Raw genomic sequence first — 21545 nt, 5'->3', positions numbered from 1 at the left:
TGTGTAAAACTCATTTTCGACTAGGGCCGGCATGTGACTCATTCCCTTGACCATGTCACAAATCCACCTGTTATCTACATCTCCTTTTTAAAATCTTCTGCACTACTTCAAGTACTTGGCTAAAAGTCAAACAAGTAATTTATTGAACATGAAAGTTGACAAACAGAATGCATTATAAATTGGTTATATTTCTTTTAATAAACAAAATGGTCAATTTTAGTTGAGATATCGATGGAAGAACAGATGGAGCATGGCTTTGAATGAAATCTAGTTCAAGGCCATCTCACCCTAGGAGCTCACCTGGACAGTATGTGAACAATTGCAAGGTTTTATATGATTATATCAAAAATAATAAATACATTTTTGATGTGTTGGTTATTAATATTGGCGCAGAAATTTATCAGTGACATTGTGACAAAAGAATTTGGTAGCCGTTGGCGACAGGTAGTCTAAGTGCTTATTAGTTTAAAAGGATGAGTTAAAACATCATTATAATGATGATTTTATGTGATGAAGAAATGATGCAGGTATAAGGTATAAAGCAAAGATGGGGGGATGAAAAGATAAAAGTGACCTAAATTTAATGGATTGTGGAAAGAGGGTCGTATTTTGTAGATGCACTTAAGGGCTGGGGTATGAACGTTTGGACAGTATTTATTGTGGGACATTAGAGCACATCAGACATATCGAATTGCGTTCTGAATACGAAGAATGTCATTCTGATATCAAATAAGTTTCATTTTTTTAAATTCACAATTTAATACACATTTTATGGCAAATCATTAAAATTGATATTTTTGATATTTAACAGTACTTGAAGTAAACTTTATAAATCTGATGATTTATACTTAAAGTGTATGTAGGTGGGATGAAAAGCCGACGATCAATTGAAAATTTTGACCTTTCAGATAAAGATATGGATTTTTTTTCCCAAAACACCAAAAAAAAATTAGGTCTTTTTGGGAAGAAAATCCATATCTTCAATATGAAAGGTCAAAATTTTCAATTGACCGTCGGCTTTTCCTCCCAGCTACATACACTTTAAGAATATATCATTAGATTTATAAAATTTATTTCGAGGACTGTTATATATCAAAATTTGAAAAATATCAAATTTTTATAATTTGTCATAAAATTTGTATTATATTGTGATTTTCAAAAATGAAAATTATTTGATATCAGAAAGACATGCTTCAGTATACAGAATGCAATTCGATAGGTCTGAGGACTGAGGTGCTCTCATGTCCCACAAAAAATACTGTCGAAACGCAATAAACGCTCATTCTAGATCCCTTAACCTGTGACTTTAATTTATTGCACATGGATATAACAATGCATTGCTTAGCTTATGTTTGCTTGTTGAACCCTGCGATGGCTTGAAATTATGAATAATGAATGTAGAGTTTTGCATCATTTACTGCGAAAGTGGGAAGATTTGGTTGAGACAAAAGACCTTTCACAGATTGTCAGTTGCATTGGTCTTTTTCCCCCAGGTCTTGTTCTTGATAGATCATAGTTGTAAATAAGTGAATGAAGTATAAATTTTGCATGAAATTTTCACCCCATTGTGGTGGTCAACTGATATACTGAGAGTCAAATTAGATCACACTTTATCTGTGATAGTTTGGGGCTACTGTATAGCAGAGAAGATATCTCACACTTCCCACAATGCATTTCTTCCATTTCAATTTTCTGTACTGATTTGCTATCTAGTGCAACATGGGTCGATAAGTGACAAAAAGTACCAAAATTAACAGAGCACATCCAGATCTTGCAAAATATGTTTATATCTTGACTATCGACCCATGCTTAGCCAGTCTATTCTCAAAATGAAAACAAAGGGAATCTGTACAAAGTAATGGAGTGACATTTGATGTAATGAAGTGATGTGTCATGTTGCAAATATTTTCTCTGACTGTGTAGCGGGAAATTTTCGCACGTTTCACTGTTAATTTTACTCAGAAACGCAAATTTAAAACCCACAAAAATACTTTTTTATACCTGTAGGATTTAATGTGTAACTGTTTTTATTCAGTAATATAAAAAAATGCAAAACTCCTCCAAAAAATTAATACTGCGAAAATATCACAGTTATACTTAGTATAAGAAAGAAAGTATGGAAAAATGTTGATTTGTTCCTTTCATGCCTTCTGCAACAGTGTATAGATATTACACTATTGAAAGTCGACCTAGTCCATGTTGACGTTGGTATAGTCAAGATTGAAAATAAATGACAATTTATACTTTATTTTATTTTGAAGCTGAGGTAGCTTCATTTAAATTGCAGTAAGGTATATATATATATAGAAAATTAACTGCGTCGACATTTGATGAAGGAAGCAAAGAAGCGAAGAATAATTATAATGTCGTAATTGAATATTTTATTACACAAATTTTCGGGCCTCGCCCTTCGTCAGGTGACAAAAATAGTGTTGTGAGGCCTACACAAGAGAAACATTTAAAACATGATTAAAACGCGAGCGCAGGTGAATGGTGGGAGTGCAGGTGAAGGCTTCGGTGACTTTGACTGTTTCTTTAGGTCCCACGATGTTATCGGTGGATGATATATGCTTACAAGTGTTGCAGCGTGGTCGGTGACAAGGTGATGTGCTGCCTTCTTGTCGTCTGTCGGTAGGGCTGGTGAGAGAAGAAGTTACCATCTCATCACGAAGATTTTCTATCGCGCGATAAGCACACAAAGGAGGCGATGGGAAGATTTTCTTAGTGGTGCTATCAGCCTGTAAGATGTTGGTATTGCGCTTGATGATCTTGGCAATTCTGGTGTTGAGGGGATGGTAGGTGAGAACCAGAGGTACTCTGTCAGATGTTTTGATGCATTCGAAGTTAAAGCATCAGTCTGAGTCATGTTGTTGGTACGATGAAGAGCTGCATTGGTGACTGATTCAGGATACCCTCGTTGGTGGAAGAAGGATGTCATTTGATTGGCCTTGCTGTCAAAGTCAGTGTCATCATCACAAAGGCGGCGTAAGCGCAGTAGTTGTGAGTACGGGATGCTATTCTTGCAAGCAGGAGGATGACAGGACTCATATTGGAGGTAACTGTGTGAATCTGTAGGCTTGTAGTATACAGACGTGGAAAGATGGTCTTTGTCAATTGATATGAGAATGTCCAAGAATGGTAGGCTAGTGGTGGATATCTCGTAGGTGAACTCTATGGCTGGATGGAAGTTGTTGGCATAGTTCATGAATTCAATTAAGTCTTGACTGGAACATGATGAAGCGCCCACGCAGTCGTCAATATATCTGTGGAAGAACTCTGGTTTGGTGCCGTTATAGCTGTCAAAGATTTGTTGTTCTAGGTGCCCCATAAAAAGACAGGCGAAGCTACATCCCATATATGAAAAGTGCATATTGTTTTTGCTCTCCAAAATAAGATAATATTCCAAGTGGATTGTGTCGCATGTAAATGGACCATATTGTCAAGCACCATATACATTGTAGGTTCACAAAATGCTCTGCCACAATTCTTTAGAATTATTTTGCCAAGTTATTGCCTGAATGTGAACATGGGTTCCTGATTAGCTACTTGACTCACTACTTGAATCAGAACAAGAATTACTGTAAAGCTTTGTATCAGGGCATGGAATAAGAATTCCTAATTTCTTATTTTTCAACCTAAGGGCTAAGAGCAAAATTGTACAATTGATTTGTTGGGAATGGCCTTTCTTTTTCTCCTTGCTCTTTTTCTTTAGTCTGTTTCTTTCTAGTTCTATCTTCATACCCTCCATCCTGCATGTGTATATAAGCTTTTAAGTTTTGCTTGAGCATTTTGCTTGAGCCTGGTCCCATCTAGACCCAAGTGTGTGTCCACCTGGATCGACTGGTTAAACAAACAAACAAACAACGCTATTTTAGCACCCATCCTTTGATTCTAGCGTGTCTCGTATCTCAAGTTGAGAGTAACGCCGTGTTGGAATTCACTGTGGCAGATTCGAATCAGTGCAGGTGTGTTGCCAGTGTACAAACAAATCACCTTTCTACTCGTGTCTGTACACCCTGTGGATTTGGGTTAGCGAATCTGCCACTGCAAAATTCATCATGGTATTACTCTCACGGAGACATACTATAGCTCCACTTGTGAAACTGTCCAGTTTGACTTCACAACATAGCCAAATAAAAAATTCCTTTAAAAAGGAATGGGGCACCCAGTGGGAGCTTTGATGTGATGTGCTGAAAGGTAACCGTTTGGATAAAATTGTCTTTATAAGTTTTAAACAATTGTAACATTAGGAGAGGAAGATAAGGAAATGTAAAGCATATCTATTGCAGTGAGAGAGGTGTACAGTCGTAGCTCCTCATCCTAATAAATAACATACATAGAGTGCTAATTTGGTGATTAGCTGAGTAGCTCTTTACCAAAGTTGATTATCATATTTAATCTTATATCATTTTCTTACTATCATTTCATCCAGGCATTTGGTTTTCATGGTCACAAAGATCTAGAAGAATCAATGATCCTTACAACCCCTATACCAGGATGTGAACCAGTTACATCAAGTGATCATCACGACCATGATTCAGGCATGGCAATTTCCGGAATTGACTGGGAAAATAATGTGGTGATCAAAGGCCTGGTGGTTCTCATGGGTATTTTCTCTTTCTTCATAATAGAACAACTCATGCAGCTATGTCGCAGTTGTAGGCAGAAAAGACACAAGGTATGTATCTGCTATCTGGCAAAAGGTTGATCTCTACATTACCATGAATATTTATGAAATAGAGAACACCATCATATTCCAAGGCATAAATATAATTTGCATTCACCTTTTCGGTAACTCCCAATAAGTCTTTTGTGAGCTAATCCTATGGAGCTTGGAATAGAGGTTATCCGTGTTCTATAAGTTGCATATCCTATCAGCGACTGCTATACCTTGTTTAGGACTTTCAAAAGAAGTACCTGCATGTGCAACCATAACTGTTTCAAAATAGCCCGCCAAAGTCATGCAGGTAACTCCGAGGTCATGCATTGAATTGGTTTGAATGAGGAATACTACGGGAACCAGCGCCTTTTGTTAGAAGTCACACATGAGTGAAGTGGATATAACCTCTATATGAATGTTTGGGTGATGTGCCTCAATGTGAGGTAGATAGCATTGTGTGTTACTATCAAACTACCCATCTTTATTGATATTGACATATGAAGAGCTTATTTCCAAACCGTGTTAAGTCCACAAGATTCACTTTGAAGAAAATCAGGAATTTTCTTTATGGCAATGAAATGAAGTTCGATTTCTATCAAATTACTGCGAAGTGAAGGTGACATATATAGGACCATAAAAACATGTTAAGTTAAAATCTAGAGACTTTTGATTTTTTTTTAATGAATTCATTTGTTTTAAAAATAGCATGGACTTAACACGTTTTGACACAAAATGCAATTTCTGGCATGGACTTAACACATTTTGACACAAAACATAGCATCTGTAACACAGAACTAACCATATTTTTCTCAAACTAGTCTTAAAAGATAACAAATTTATTAAAAACATACAAAATGTGATTCTCTCTACTATAAAACACAATTTTGCCACAAAACACCTTGTATCTACAACCCCCTCCTCCCAACCGTTTTTTACCAAAATTCGATGTTTCAGGCATGAGAAATCTCCGCGTTTCCGCGATTTTCCGCGTTTTCAATGACCCAAATCCGCGAGAATAACTGCTTTCCGCGTTTTTCAAGTATTAGGTAAATCGCGGAAATCCCCGTCTGAATTGTACATGTTTTACTCGCGATAAACGACTGGAATCGAATATTAGCAAAAGTAGTCTCACCATCAGACTCTTGATGACGCTAAAGATTAACATATACGTGCACTTGGGCTACCCACAAGCTTGGGGATGAGGCTATATAGCAAAAGACCTTTGACCCGACGATAGTAAACTTTTTTAAAGATGGTTCATGTCATGAATTTCGTCTGTAAAGAGATGCGATCGGGTGAATAAAATCAAACAATCGTGTCCGAAAGCGAAATATTTGAACTAAAAACATTACCAAAGAGTTAGTATGGCGTCGAGGGATTGTGATTTCCTAGAAAGGGGCACTTCTGCAAGCAAGCTAGCTATTCAAGAAGATCGAAAAGACCCACTGGTGAAGAACTTATGGCGGTGGGAATGGCTGGATCATACACACAGTGCAACCGGGCAGAAGTTGTCGCATTGCATAAGATTGATCAAGAAACCTGGTTTTGCTTTCTGCATTGTTTGTGATAAGGAGATCAAATACGCAATGAGGGGACGCGTGGCTCTAGTTGACCACGTGGGAAATGATAGCCACAAGAAGATATTGAAGATGAGGAAGAGTAACACTGTTCTTCCGTAAGCTTAAAACTCTTTGTCATTTTTTGTATCTTCATGCACTGATGCATGCATGTCATTCATTGTATTGTTGAATTTGTTGACTATCATTTAGGAGGCACATACCTCATTTCGTTTCTCACATGGTTGTGCCAAAGTCTAGGGTTGATTTAAGTTGGGGTTATAGGCAAAGGGTATGTAGGGGTCAAAGGTCAAAAAATAATCGAATTTTAATTGTGCATCACATATCCAAGAATCGGCTTCATCGGTCATGTTGTTAAGTAAATATGGCCAATTTAAGATGGCCGCCCGCATGTAAAAGTATAGGCAGTTGAAATTTCAAATCGCTGTATCATCCAAACGCAACACATTTTTTTATGTATACATTTGCTATGGCTATGCCAATTAAAACCAAACTTGGTAACAATGATCAGTGGATGGGGGACTAGGGCTGAGGTGAAGGGTCTTGAGGTCAAAGGTCATCTAGGGGTCAAATTAGGTGAGGTCACAGGTCAAACCATCCATCAAATGGTTTGCGCACCAGCACACCACTCCACGCCATACATAAATTCTGCCAGTCACATTTCCCCAATATGAAATTTTTTAAAAGTAAAATTTCAATTTTAATTTTACTTCATTAAAGTTTGGCGGAGGCGGAGTTCGAACTCACGGCGGCGGACTGCTTTGGACACACTATAAACCCATCAGCGCCTTAGACCACTCGGCTACTTGTCTTGTTGGAATTCATTTGGAACTTATTCAAGATATAATCGCAACTTCAACATAGGCCTACCACGTGACAAGCAAAGGCAGAAAGCGTACCATATTTTGGAATTATATTTCAAATAAAAACATTTATGTGTATTATTAGCGCTCAATTGTGGTTAACTGCGTGTTTTATACAAAAAAATCAACGATAAGCATGATAACTGGGCGTCTATATGGACAATACATTATATCGATTTTGACACGTGCTTGTGTCTCAGTACATTTCCATGGTCAGTAAAATACTATAGAGAAAAACCTACCATTTTTCTTGTATACACGTTCGATGTTTTTATCAATTACATAAAAATCCATTTTAGACCCCAAATGTTTCTTCGGAAATAAAAGATTAGAATACCATAAAAGCGAAACAGTAATCTTTTGCGGGTCTAATGTTATTTATACATAGATTTTTTAACGCTTTTTTCTATCCTTATTCTTGCTCAATTAAAAAATATTTTGGCGTATATAAAATTTAAATAAAATTCTCTGCTTCATAAACGACCTCAAATATGCCACAATTGGGTATCATGAATAGTTATATATGATGTGCAGTTAATATTCATATTTTCTTTTATACAGAGGATGCTTCAGTTTTGACAGGAAAAATATTTTCTTGAAAACCCTCTCACTCGGTTATTTCAAAACAGTAACCACGCTTCCCTAGAATGTGCAATAATTTAGCATTAAAATTTTTCTTATTCTAACAGCAAGCGTTTCTAGAATGAATTATGGCGAAATGTGGTGTAGCGCACCAGTAACATTGTACTAAAAAGTGCTATTTTTTCATTCAAATTAAACATTTTGTCTTCATTTATGTGTCTTTTTTTCCTGTAAAATTGCTCTCCTGAGAGGGCCTCAATAGGGTTTTTACAGTGTAGAAGCCCTCTGGCTTCGACCCCGGGGCTTCGCCCCTGGACCCCACCAGGGGCCCTTAAGCGGGCCCCTGGACCCCCCGCCGTGAGGGGCGATACTCCGGTCGCTACGCTCCCTCCGTTCGCCATTTTTCCTCTTTTTTTAAATTCCTCACTCTCATGCCTGATGTTTAAAATAGTTCAAAATTCAAAACTGAGTTGTATTGCATTTCTCAGAATTGAATAAACATCATTTCACTGACAATACGTGATGACCCGAAATACCCACTTGTTTTATTACATTATCAGTTATCACAATTCCCCCCTCCTCCAAGCTGCTACCCTAATCTCATATTGACAGCCGTAAGTTTTTAAGTCTTTTTAGTCCTAAGTTTTTTTATACCTTTAACTTTAAAATAATACCTTGAGTTTAGTAGCACATTTTGATAATCATACAAAATAATAATATCAAAAACTAACTCCTCTAACATAAATTCTACCATCACATACAACCTCTCCCTCTCCCCCTTCCCACCCTTTTCATGTCTTTCTGGAGGTATCTATCAAATATTTAAGAAATCCCATACAAACTAGGCCTACTAATTATTTAAACAAAAACCAACAACAACAACTTTTTATGCAGACCAAATTCAGGTATACTAGTCTCAGGACCAAACAAGAACGAAGACGCAAAGCAAGGCAATGTTATCAATCATGCAGAACTTGGGCGATTAACTATTGGAAGCCCAATGCCGTGCTACTTGCCTACAAGCTGCCCACAAGGGCATTGTTAAATGGATTTAACACAGTTTGCTACCAAACTGGATTGGACTTAACACGTTTTGGAAAAAAATCGATACTTTGTGTGTCAATATTTGGGACTTGACTAATTTTGGGAAAAAACACACACATTGCTGGATAGCCCTAGTTACTCACTACCCATTTTCATCAAAATCTCAATTTTGAAGGTGGGTGGACTTAACACGGTTTGGAAATAAGCTCTTCATATATTCAACACAATTAATTAAGAACAAAAGTATCATGTATCTGTCATCTCATATTGTACTGTAATACCATTATTTTTGATATTGTTAAACTATTGTATCACCCTTGTTAAATGAGACAATAGATGCAGGTTAGAAGCTTTTTAAAGTATAACTTAAAAGTAATACTGTTATTTTCATATTATGACAGCAAGCAGTTGATATTACAAGAAAAGGATGTCAATGCATATTTCACAGATAGATAGTAGTTGTGAATTGTGTGAATTGAGCCAGATATGTTGCATATATTGGTGCATATATCAATACAAGTACTTTGAAGTATGTACTGTCTCCAACTTGAGACAAGGTAAAATATAACAGGTGTATGACAATGACATCATTCATTACATAAATAAGATGAAGGATATGAACAAAATGAGAAATGATGCACTCTGGCATAGACCGATTCTACTTACGTAAATAGAGATCATACATACATAAATAATTACTTGATTGGATGGAATACATTGATATGATAAGGCAAGATTCGCCCAACCGTGTGACGTCTTCTTTAAGACCAGAAATTTTGCCGTGCTGTAGTGATCATGTAGAATCTTCACTTAGTCAAGATGAATTAAAGTCGTATTTGGTATCCATGATTAATCATGGGTGTTTTTCATTAGATGGAAACATTTTCTTGAAAACTTTGTAATTATTAAAATGGGATGATTTTATGTTATTTTAAAAGAAATTATTGTTCAACACAATATAGAAGGCTCCAGGAAATGAGACTATTTTAGTTACATAAGATATATCAACTTTTTTAGGTAGTCAAATGATATTCTAAAATGATATTCTTTACTTGCTACTTTTTGATCATTGAATGTAAGAACTAGCTATTCTATATTTTGCATTCCTTGGAACATTACCCCTTTAGATACAAAATATTCAAACAGGTCATGGTAAACAGGGTTAGTACTTCAGCACAAAATAAATAGTCTCGTTTGAAGGAACATTTGTTGGACTGAAAGTTGATTTTCCTATTTTTTGGAATTTTACACAGATAATGTGTGTAAATCTAATTATTTGTGCAAATTACTTTGCATAGCAAGAATCAAGCTTGAGTATCCTAAGTACTGTATATAACAAAATTTGAACCCTGCCCAGCAGCTTTGATAGGGGTGGAAGCTTTGGGAGTGGAAGATGGAAGAATTACTGCCCCTACCCAATGTGGAAGATTGGGTAGATGGAAGAATTACTGCCCCTACCCAATGACAAACCCAGGGTAGTACCAATAGAAAGTGGAAAGAGACAATCCTAAAAAAATTCACACACAGCAAGTTTATTGGCCACCCAACTGCAAGAAGGGAGATAATATTTATCTTCTGGATAGTAGATCCAGAAAAATTGCACATTTCATATCTGTGTATTAATAGATAAACGATAATAATTTATTTAATAATATTATGATAATAATAGTTGATAGTGATGATAATAAGAAAATAAATATTGAAGTGGTTTTCAACACTGTAATATATATACAAACTCTAAAAAGTTCATTGGACTTTGCTAATTTTAGAAAGTCCTGAAAAGTGGTAGAACCATTGGTCATCATGGAAGTAATGGCTGGAATATGATAAACGATAATAATTTATTTAATAATAGTTGATAGTGATGATAATAAGTAAATAAATAATTGAAGTGGTTTTCAACACTGTAATATATACAAACTCTAAAAAGTTCATTGGACTTTGCTAATTTTAGAAATTCCTGAAAAGTGGTAGAACCAGTGGTCATCGGTCATCATCAAGTAATGGCTGGAATATGATAAATGACAATTTTTCAAAATTAATTTGACCATAAGTTGTAAAGGTTAATCACCAACATATGCGATAATTCCCCATTAGTCACTCATTCTCTGAATAATTGTGATGGATATATTTCATAGACTGTATACCGTTTCCCCTGATGATGGGTTCTTCTTTCATTTTATGAATGACGATAATTATGTCGATTGACGTTTAGCGGTCATTATTCATACATTACATGGGCATCAATCAAATTGCTCAATTTTATAGTGGGTGTTTTAGCTGCATGATCATTTAAAAAAAGAATTTAATAAGCTTAATAGCCAATTTGTTCATTATGATATTTTACAATGCTCTTAGCTTTCCACTATTAACCATCTCCATGCAGGTGTAGACTGCAGACGACAAGTTCACATTTCCTTAAAAAATGCAAAAATTTCTGAATTGTATATTTTCATGACCATAGTTAAAATCAGCATGTAAAATACTTTAAAATGAGTTCAAACAAGCCTAGTATTGGTTCAGTGGTTCTTAAGATAGCTCTTGCTATTTTGAGAAAATATCTTAAAACACACAACTTTTTAATGTTGAAGCCTATGGCTAGCACACAGAGCATTAAGTAGAGTGGAAAGATGAAAATGTGGGAAGAGCTCTACAATTTGTGTGTGCGCATTATTTTGTTGTGCATTTTGTTCTGTCAGAACCAGAAGGTAGTAGGGGCACGAGGCCTCTCCCAGTCAGGAACCTGTCACCTTGATGCTTCAAGTAAATGGGTTATTAATTCAGACATCACTGGCAGAACCATGATTTGAAAAATGGTCAAATTTAGTTAAGTGCGTTTTTTAATAGCTTGTCTATTCAAAAGCGTTTTTGTCAGTCACAGGGTCTCCTGTTTGGTTTTGTTTTGGCTGGGTTTTTTCTTGCTGTTCGGGGAGTAAGGCAGTTTGTATTAATTGCCCCAGCTCAAGCCATATCAGTAATGTCACCCTTGTGAGGTAGTAACTGCGGCGGGACTCATTTTCCCTTGGTTGGCTGCCTTACGACCTTGCCAGGCTCGGACCAATCGGATCCTTGGTGCTAATTACTCATCCTACACAGATTCCCTTGATCAGTTGGAACTCCAAACCTTGAATGATAGAAGACTACATCTCTGTACACAGTTTGCTCAAAAATGTGTCGAATCTGATAGGTACTCAGAATGGTTTCCACACAATATGAGGACCCACAATATGACCCTTAGACAGTGCAATAAGTATCAGGTCCCCAGAACCAAAACAAAAAGATATGGGAACAGCTCAATACCCTATCTCACTCATCTACTTAATTAGTGCATCTCATTATGTTCATATTCAGCTGGTGTGTTTTAACTGTGATTTTATGACAGCATTTTTATCTTGATGTATTCAATTTGTTCCTTATAATTTGGCTGGTCCAATTTATGTGCAATATTTTCTTATGTTATTTAGTAATTACTGCTTTATAAAATTAAATTCTTTAGAGCATCTGTGGTGTGTGGGGTTTGTGTATATGGAGGGCTGATAGTTTGGGTGTGGGTGTATGTAAGGTGTGTGTGGAGATATAGGGGTGTGTGAGCTGTGTGAGTGTGAGATTTTGCCTCAACAAGTGCAATTAATTTCTTTGAGTAATTTTATGGTATTTTCATGTATATTTTATATGTGTTTTTTTTTATGTCTTTTAATGTAAACAATGCAAATGTAATATTTCATGTAATTTGGCCTACGGGCCACGAATTTGAAATAAATTTAATCTGAATCTGAATCTGAATCTCTTGTTAGTGCGTGTCTGGGTTTTTTCGTGGGTTTTCCCCTTGCTTCCTTTTTCACTTTTTCGGCTGTAGCGGTCGACAGGTTCGTTTGAAAATCCCACCCAACCCTCCCAGTTTTGTAGCTGGGGGAGTGTTCGGTGGGTCGTCCCCAGACCAGTGGTGTTTGGGGGTAGCTGGCCAGGTCTATGTGCAGTCCCTGTTCCGGATGTGGGGTGGGCTGGCAAGATACCTTGTAGTCGTGTGATCAGCCGGGTGCGGCATGTTTTTCAGGGGATCAGGGTCTGGACCTTTCTTTTTTGTTAGTTTCAATGGTCGTGTTCGGGAAATATTTGGAGGTGTGTTGCCCCAGGTGGGATCCACCATCCAAATCATCAAATAATATGTCCAGAATCCGTTCCCACCTTTTTGTTCCCATCAATGGGAAATCTCTGTAGATACTCCTACATGTCCGTGCATCAGTGTGGTGCTCTCTGACCGTTTCAGCTATTCCTGCAAAAAATAAAAGTAAATTGGGTGGTAGCAAAAATTGGCTGTGTGATGAGTTGTTTTTTCTCTCTGTGCATGTAGCCTAAGACCCTCATGAGGACAATATAAATTTAAAGGCACCATTGGGCAGTAAAAGAATAAAAAAATAAGTGAGAATTAACTTGCTTGTAAAAATTCAATATGCATGATGAAATTTACTCTTGCAACCTAACCCCTTCATTCATAGGATAAATTTTTCCAACCACAACCCACGAGAAACACTGGAAGGGTAAAAGAATTAATTTGTATTGACTAACTAAGCCGTCATAAACATCTGGATTGAAATCATAAACATCTGGATTCCTCGTGGTACACACACCACAACACATGCATATGCATATGCACGGACCTGCACGTAGATTTTACATTCCCAGAATAAAATACTCGCACTGTAACAGACCGAAAATCAAAATGAAATCCCAGAAGTGTAGGAAAATACATTTTGTATTGACTGACCAAGGTTCTATTACTTTACTATATCATTGGATTCAACTTGAAATCGTACACTAACTGATGCATTTTGTCTCGGAATCCAATATCATGTTTCTATCCATCATTCCAAAAACCGCTAATGGTCAGTGACAAATAGTCAATTCAGGTGCATATTGGTTATAAATTACGTGAGTCGAGTACCGTCAACAAAGATGTGTCTTACTCAGTCGGGATAATTGTCAGAATTAGTAATTATTACCTGAGATGTGTCGGTTGTTATTAGCGTGTGTAAATTTATAAGACTACTGAGAGATGATAATATTGATAGAAATGGTCCTCCGTTGTTTGCGCTCTTTTTTTTTTTTTCATTAAGTCAGTTTATTACTAGTGTTGCACAAGTAATTGAGTTTGATATTGCATTTTTGTATTGTAACAAGATAAACAGGCATTCTTTTAGTGTTTCCAGTTCAAAGCAGCTAATTTGAAATTTGGGACCATTAAAAGATGTGACAGAATGGTGCAGAAGGCATTCCAAATTCACATATAAATATGGCATTTAAGGGCTCGGATAGAGACGTTTGCAAAGTATTTTTTGTGAGCCACATCAAATTGTATTCTGGATATGAGGAATGTCCTTCTGATATCAAATAATTCAGATTTTTTTTAAAATTCGCGATATAATACAAATTTTATGGTAAATCATTAAAAATTGACAGTCCTCGTCTCCTCGAAGTCTGAAAAATAAACTCCATTCACAGACAGGTAACACACATGATTAGGAAGACTTCCCAACCGGGTTTGCTGAAAATCACGACTGCCATCAGTAAATATAATTTTTTCCGCTAGGCTCATAATTTTTAGAACTTATTTTTTTAATTGGCTTTTGAATGATCCTAATGAATCTCATCAATTTATTTTCTTCTTCAGCCTGGTGATAATGGGTCCAACTACACACAACTGAAGCCAAGGGAGAATGTAGGAGCCAAATTATGTAATCATAGCAATGCAACTGATAGGTTATCCATACTGGCTGACCCAACAGCTGCTGCACAGATAGGTAAGTAATGTGGCCAATCAAGGAACAAACCTCATTGTTCTTGTTGTTCCCTTGTGGCTTCCAGCGAGGGACCTCATTGTTTTTGTTCCCTTGTGTGGCTTCCAGCGAGGGACCTCATTGTTCTGGCTTCCAGCGAGGGATCCAGTTATGCATGGATTAATGAATATAAATGCTCTCAAGTGAGTTAACATTTAACTTTTTAAACATCAGTAATCGGCCCTCTTTCGTCTCCATAATGGTGATTATCCCTTGGAAAAATATGCCAGTATGATATAGTAACACACAGAAGTATTTCACATGTGGCATGTATGTACTGTTATTATCAGCAAGGACTATTATAACAGGGGACTACTTTCAGTAAGATTGCCAAACTAAAATCTTTCACCACACTGGACCAGATAAGGAATTCATTGTTACCGCTGCTTACTCTCACAGAACAAGACTTTCATCTACAAACAAGGTAGATGAAAGACCAACACCCTCCACACAAACATTACAATAGATTAGGCTTACAATAATACATGTTTGTAAAAACAACTGTACCAGTAATATAGTTGCTCAAATTCCAAATAATGTTTTAGTGGATCGTGTACGTCTGCCTTTCGTCTGTTTCTTTAAAAAAAACACCTCATTTAGAGGCATATATGCTTGTAGATGGAATTCAATGGTGTGATGCTGTATCATGGAATATAGCAAAAGACTGTAGATATTTTCCTGTATTTTGTGAACAAGCAGGGTAACTACAATTGCACAGGTAAAATATCTAATTCTGGATCATGAGAAGATGTACCTTCTGTGTACTGTTGCGTCAGCATACTTCTCATGGAATAACATGATTGTGAGACCTACATGACCGAATCTCGACCTTGCCTAGCAGCGACCGTATTCGAAGACCGTAATTGGTAAATTCTCGAAAGCTGTGATTGCTCCGTAGGCGTGTGGTCTTTGCGTAGTATGTTTGACGCAAATATCTGTGTGTACCCAACTTGGTTCTCATGATCGAGAATTTAAATAGTTTGCCTATAATAGTATCTATGAATGGTAGTTAAATGGTTTATGGGTTGGGTTGGGGTTGAGCCACTGATATGAAGCCATAAAAATTGCATCGTAAATAATAGTGTGTACACCATAAAACATGTGGAACAAAAAATTTTCATCAATTTTATTTTGCTGCTATGAAAATAACAAAAAAGCGATTTTATTGGTACATAAAACTGAAATCTTTTATTCTTTTATGGGTACTTTCTACAAATTCTTACTTTGCCATGTGTTAATATATGACACATTATGTGATGCAATAAAGTGTAACAAGTTGCAGCTCCAAATTACCTTTTTGCTGTGTTGGCAAATTTTCAAAACCAAGATGTCAATATTGTCTGAATACATATTTGTTTAAATGTTTGTCAGATGTTGAAATTTATACAAAATGTGAATGTTTTGAAACATTTGCTATTTTTGAGTATAAAACATCTTTTGTAAAATATTTTGCTGTTGGTTGGTAGATTTTGATCAGTAACATGCATGCCAAAGTACTCTCAACTTATTACTTAATAGGTTGAGAAGTACATTCAACCTGTTCATATTTGAGAAACAAGTACTTTTATTATCATTTTATTTTGGGGTTCCCATTTTGTTTTGCTTTATATGTAACATTCCTATAGATAATGTTTTGGCTTAATGAATAAATTTAGCTATCATCTTTGAAAGTTTTGAAAATCACTCTCGTGGAGTTTTTCACAGCAAGATGATGAGAAAGATTTAGATTTTAAAATCTGCATTGGTTGCCAAAACAGTATCAGCTTCATTTTTTAAGTAAATTAAATAGTACAAACTTGAAATTACACTTGGTACTCTAGGTCGGTTAACATAATGTTTGATCTGAGTAAGGTTTGATCTTTCCCAAGAGAAGTCCTTTTCAGAGGGCTAAGTCCTTTTCAGAAGCCCTCTAAAAAGGACTTTCTTTACCTTACTCATAGTTCAAACTTGATCCATTTTATAATAAGATTTGCACAGAGTCCCATGTGGCAGGCATCACTTATTATAATGGTCTCCTATATGTGGCAGCACTACAGCAGAACCTGTTGAGAAATTAGGATTATTACATCATAATTTTGCCTTTTATCAGTCAACATTAATAGGTAAATTTTCACGGGAAAATTTTCTGGACACGTGACCAATGCGTATCAATGTGAGTGTAACCTCGAGCCTGATCTCTGACCCCGGCGGTGACCTTGCTATTCAAGTCTTAGTAATTTTGAATTGGAATAGTATTTTTGACCGCATTTTGATAGAAATTTGTGCATTGCAAATTTATTGAATATTATGTTATCTTAATTTTTTCACAATATCATCAAAACGTAATTTCAAAAATATCTATCTACGGAAAAAATATTTATCTCACGGAAACTCTTACCATAACATTATTAACTTGTGACAAGTAACTTATTTTGCCTCCTATTCAAATACATTGGAAGAACACCCGCTGTGCTCGGGGTCACATTCCATAATGCTAATATGTCTGCGCCCATGGGTGTCACGTGTCCAGAAAATTTTCCCGTGAAAATTTACCTATTAATTCTGACTGTTTATGTTAAATGATTAATTCATTTGGCTGCGAAGCAGGTGACTACAAAGTTACTCCATGTACTATGATTTGAAGGTGAAGTGGTAATGGCATCTGACAGTAAAAAGTTGGCAAAGTCCCCAACAGTTTTTGCACATAAGACAAGTAGGATGTTCTTGGCCTTCCAGGTCTTTCAGGTGGGGATGTAGAGAGCATATCTTCTGCATGGTTCATCTTCCTGCATCCTCAGGATATGTCCCAGGAATCATAGTTGTCGTGATTTGACAGAGTTGATAAGAGGCACAGTGTTGGTGATGGTATAGATCCTTTCATTACTAACATGGTCAGTGCGCTTGATGTTCAGCATTATCCTGTAACATCTATACTACTAAAATAATAGCCGTTAGATGTGTGTGTGTGTGTCTGTCTGTCTGTGTGTCTGTCCGGCTGTGCGTTTCGCCGCGCTTCGACGCATGGTTCTGATATTTCAGACATATGGGTACCGGGCGTGCGCTGTTTACCGGGTAGTTTTCAAGGTCATCGGAGGTCAAGGTCAAAGGTCAAAATTTGAAACTTTGTCCGATCGGGCCCAAACTTGGTGGGTGGCATCCTTGATACTGGAGGTAATATATGCCCGAAATGAAATCGAGGTCAAAGGTCATTACGGAGGGGTCAAATTTCAAACTTTGTCCGATCGGGGTCAAACTTGGTGGGTCGAAACCTTTGTATGAGGGGAGCATGAAAAACATATGGAGGTCATCCGAGGTCAAAGGTCATGGATTTCAAACTTTGTCCTTTCGGGCTCAAACTTGGTGGGTGGAATCCTCGATACGAGGGGAATATATATGCGCAAACAAAATTGAGGTCAACCAGTGCTCTCACAGCATCAGGGCTCTCACAGCTGCAGGTGCACTAGTGATGTACTAAAAGTGTTGATCTTATTTTCCATGTCAGTATTTATCACCCAGGACTAAATGATTATCTGCTATTACAGGATATTGCTTTAAAGGTACTACAGGAATTGTTTTCACATCTCCTCTGCACCTACACCAGACAGGGTGTTTCATAAGATTTCCAATACTCCCATGTGCAGACATAGCCCACCACAATAAATTTATACCTCTATAATTAAGAAATCAGTACAATTGTCTAACAAATAAATCAGTTCAGCATATGTGATCAAAATTTCAGGTTTTCAGTGTTACATGGGGCTGTTAGAACAACATTAAGAGAAGAATAGTGATAAAGCACTGGGGGAGGGGGCACATCGTCAAATTGTTGGTGGGTATGCTCCCTCAGAATTGGAGATGGAACTAAGATGGTGCTAATACACTTAGTTAGCCTAACATCAAGTTAATCTAAGCCTGTATGAACAAGGTTTATTTGTGTCATAAATTTGTAACTTTCTAGCAAATATAATAGCGACTAATGATCCTTCCTTTCTACTTGTTTCATCACATAAAATTATGTACATGTAGTGCAGCTTTTGGGCAGTGGCCAACAAGTTTTCCTTCAAGCAGTTCTTATTTTGGCAGGGTTGGGCTATGTTTGTTGTATTTCAGAATGATTTTGTTCAGACGGTTGTTTTTTGAAAACGTCACTAGTATAAACCTGTTTAAATAAGCAAATCAGAAGCACATACATGCATTACTGTATCAAGATCTTTTCCCCACCACTTTAATAAAAGCACAAAAGTGATTTAGAAGTTTGAGTTGTGTTTTTATGCAGCTGTTTCATCTGCCATGGTCCTGTGTTTCAGAACTATACTGCGCCAATAAAGTATCCTTACACTTGGAAAAATAATCACAATTTCTAAACTGAACAATATTGGGGTAAATTTGTTTTTTTAACAGATGCACTATCTAATCCTGCACATTATGACACCACATAGAATCCAATGTGATTTCAAGAAGCAAAGTTACAAGCATTTGATTAGACGAAGGTCCAGTTTTAAAAGTGACAAACTGGCCTATTCAAAACTCCACAGACTATACATCTGGTTTGAGAGTGGTGAATGACTGATTTATGCGTTTGGCTTTAATTTAAAACAAAAGGAACAACAAAAGAACTGACAAATAAAATGAAAGTTATGAAAAGTACAGAGAAGTAAAAACTGAAATAAAAACTGCTTTAAATAACACTTCATTGAAGAAACTGTGTTGTGTCTTTGTTGCGGCTTGTTGGAATCTTTGCGCCTTGTCTAGGCCAGTTTGTCACTTTTAAAACTGGACTTTCGTCTATTCAATTGCTTGTAACTTTACTTCTTGAGGTCACATTGGATTCAATGTGGTGTCATAATGTGCAGGATTACAATGTAGATAGTGCATCTATTGAAAAAAAATTTACCCCAATATTGTTTAGTTTTTAAATTGTGATTATTTTTCTAAGTGTAAGGATACTTTATTGGCGCAGTATAGAACCTTGGTTTTGTATACTAGTAGTAGTAGTAAATTTATCCAGAAATTTATCCACCTAGGTATTCCAACAGAAGCTGGAAACATTATAATCAGTGATAATGCAATCATGGAACATGGAAGTTCATATCCGCTCATCCTTGACCAGGGGTATACAGCTTGCACCTATAAATCACAGTAAGCTTGTTCAGATGGGCATTAAAATCTATGGTTTGTGTTAGGCTAACACAATGCTACCTGTGAGGTAGTGCCAGTCTGAACACTTCCTGGAATGAACCAGTATTGTGTTAACAAACATGAAGCTTAACGCTATTAAAGAATTTACCAGAGAAATCTCTGTGGAACATTTTATGACTTCCGCAAAGGAATTTTCTTTGCAGAGCATGTTTCTTCACTTCACTGAGAGTTGGATTTGGTTCAACTTGAGAGGGGGAAGGGGGTATGGCCAGCAAAGTTTCTGCACATTGCTCATCTGATTGGCTACTAAAATAATCAGGCCAACTATTGACCCCTGCAGGAATTTGATGCAACTGCAGAAAATCCCTATAAAAGCATATTATTTTCTCTGTTTTTACTAGTGCCTATTAGGTCAAAAAAAAAAAAGGTTTGTCTCAAAGCTCACGAGAAGTTTAAAAACAAATGCGAAATGCGATTTTATTTTTTTATTCCGACTTTTTTCATGGTATTTTGAGAAAAAAGTCTGATTTTTGCTGATTTTTTTCTGGAAAAAACTAATTTTTTTTTTTGAAATAAAAAAAATTTCCGCATTTGTTTTTTGTTAAATCGTGGGATTTTACAAACGCGCGCGCAAGCTTTGAGACGAACCTTTTTTTTTTGGCCTTATCCTTTTTTTTTTTGGGGGGCTCTTCACTTTTTTCTGCGTGCCTGTTCGGGATGCCCTTTTGCACCACACACCGCTTTTTGATATTTTGTGCAATAAAGGTATTAAACTAAACTAAACTAAACCATTAAAATAAAAAAGAAACCTTTTCGGGCTTTTGAAGGGGGTGGCCAAATTCACCTTTTCTCCAGCCCCTGGGTAGGACCAGCCTGGGTATGCCACTGTAATTAGCTATAGAGTTCTATGGGAGAATTATTATAGCTTATAAAATCTAAATTGCTCTCTGTTCCTACCAGACGCAACTAATTTGGCTGATCCTTACGGAAGTAACTAAGGGCCATGCGTGTCGCTTTGTAACGCAAGAAGTCAGGATCTTGTGATCACAAATCCTGACTTCTTGTCTTCCTGACTTAGCCAGTTTGAAATAAAGAGAAAGTAAAGATATCAAAATAAAGAAATAGTTAAGACAACTCAGGATCTCAAGAAGTCATGAAATCTGTTCAATTTTTACGGCGTTGGTATTTTAATTGTAAGCCCATGCACGCTAGTTATCTCGAGATCCTATTTTCTTGACTTAAAGTCAGGAACTCGTGAACTCAAGCCACGCTTGAGTTCCTGACTTCCTGACTTCAAGTCAGGAACGCAGGATCACGAGATCCTGACTTCATGACTTTAAAGTCAGGAACTCGTGAATTCAAGCCGCGCTTGTGTTCTTGAGTTCCTGACTTCCTGACTTTGAACTCAGGAACACAAGAACTCAAGCGCCGCTTGAGTTCACGACTTCCTGACTTTGAACTCAGGAACACAAGAACTCAAGCGCCGCTTGTGTTCACGACTTCCTGACTTTGAACTCAGGAACACAAGAACTCAAGCGCCGCTTGTGTTCACGACTTCCTGACTTTGAACTCAGGAACACAAGAACTCAAGCGCCCGCTTGTGTTCACGACTTCCTGACTTTGAACTCAGGAACACAAGAACTCAAGCGCCGCTTGTGTTCACGACTTCCTGACTTTGAGAGAGAGCCTAAATGCATGCATTATAATATCAAATGATGGCGCCTAGCAACACACGTGCTAAAGTTAGGAAGTCGCGAACACAAGCCGTGCCTGAGTTCTTGTGTTCGTGACCTCCTGAGTTCAAAGTCAGGAAGTCGTGAACACAAGCGGCGCTTGAGTTCTTGTGTTCCTGAGTTCAAAGTCAGGA

General features: G+C 36.9%; 1 protein-coding gene across 1 annotated transcript in view; it reads left to right on the top strand.

Moving 5' to 3' along the window:
* Positions 1–21545, top strand: part of LOC140142055 (zinc transporter ZIP6-like) — a 53408-nt gene that overhangs the window by 15329 nt on the left and 16534 nt on the right. The window contains exons 3-4 of the mRNA XM_072163992.1: positions 4433–4678; positions 14395–14524. Coding sequence (XP_072020093.1) covers positions 4433–4678; positions 14395–14524 — 376 coding nt within the window. The remainder of the gene's footprint in view (positions 1–4432; positions 4679–14394; positions 14525–21545) is intronic.

The sequence above is a fragment of the Amphiura filiformis genome, chromosome 20 (assembly GCF_039555335.1).
Source record: "Amphiura filiformis chromosome 20, Afil_fr2py, whole genome shotgun sequence".
Classification (NCBI taxonomy): domain Eukaryota; kingdom Metazoa; phylum Echinodermata; class Ophiuroidea; order Amphilepidida; family Amphiuridae; genus Amphiura; species Amphiura filiformis.
This window is presented reverse-complemented; position numbering and strand designations above follow the sequence as displayed.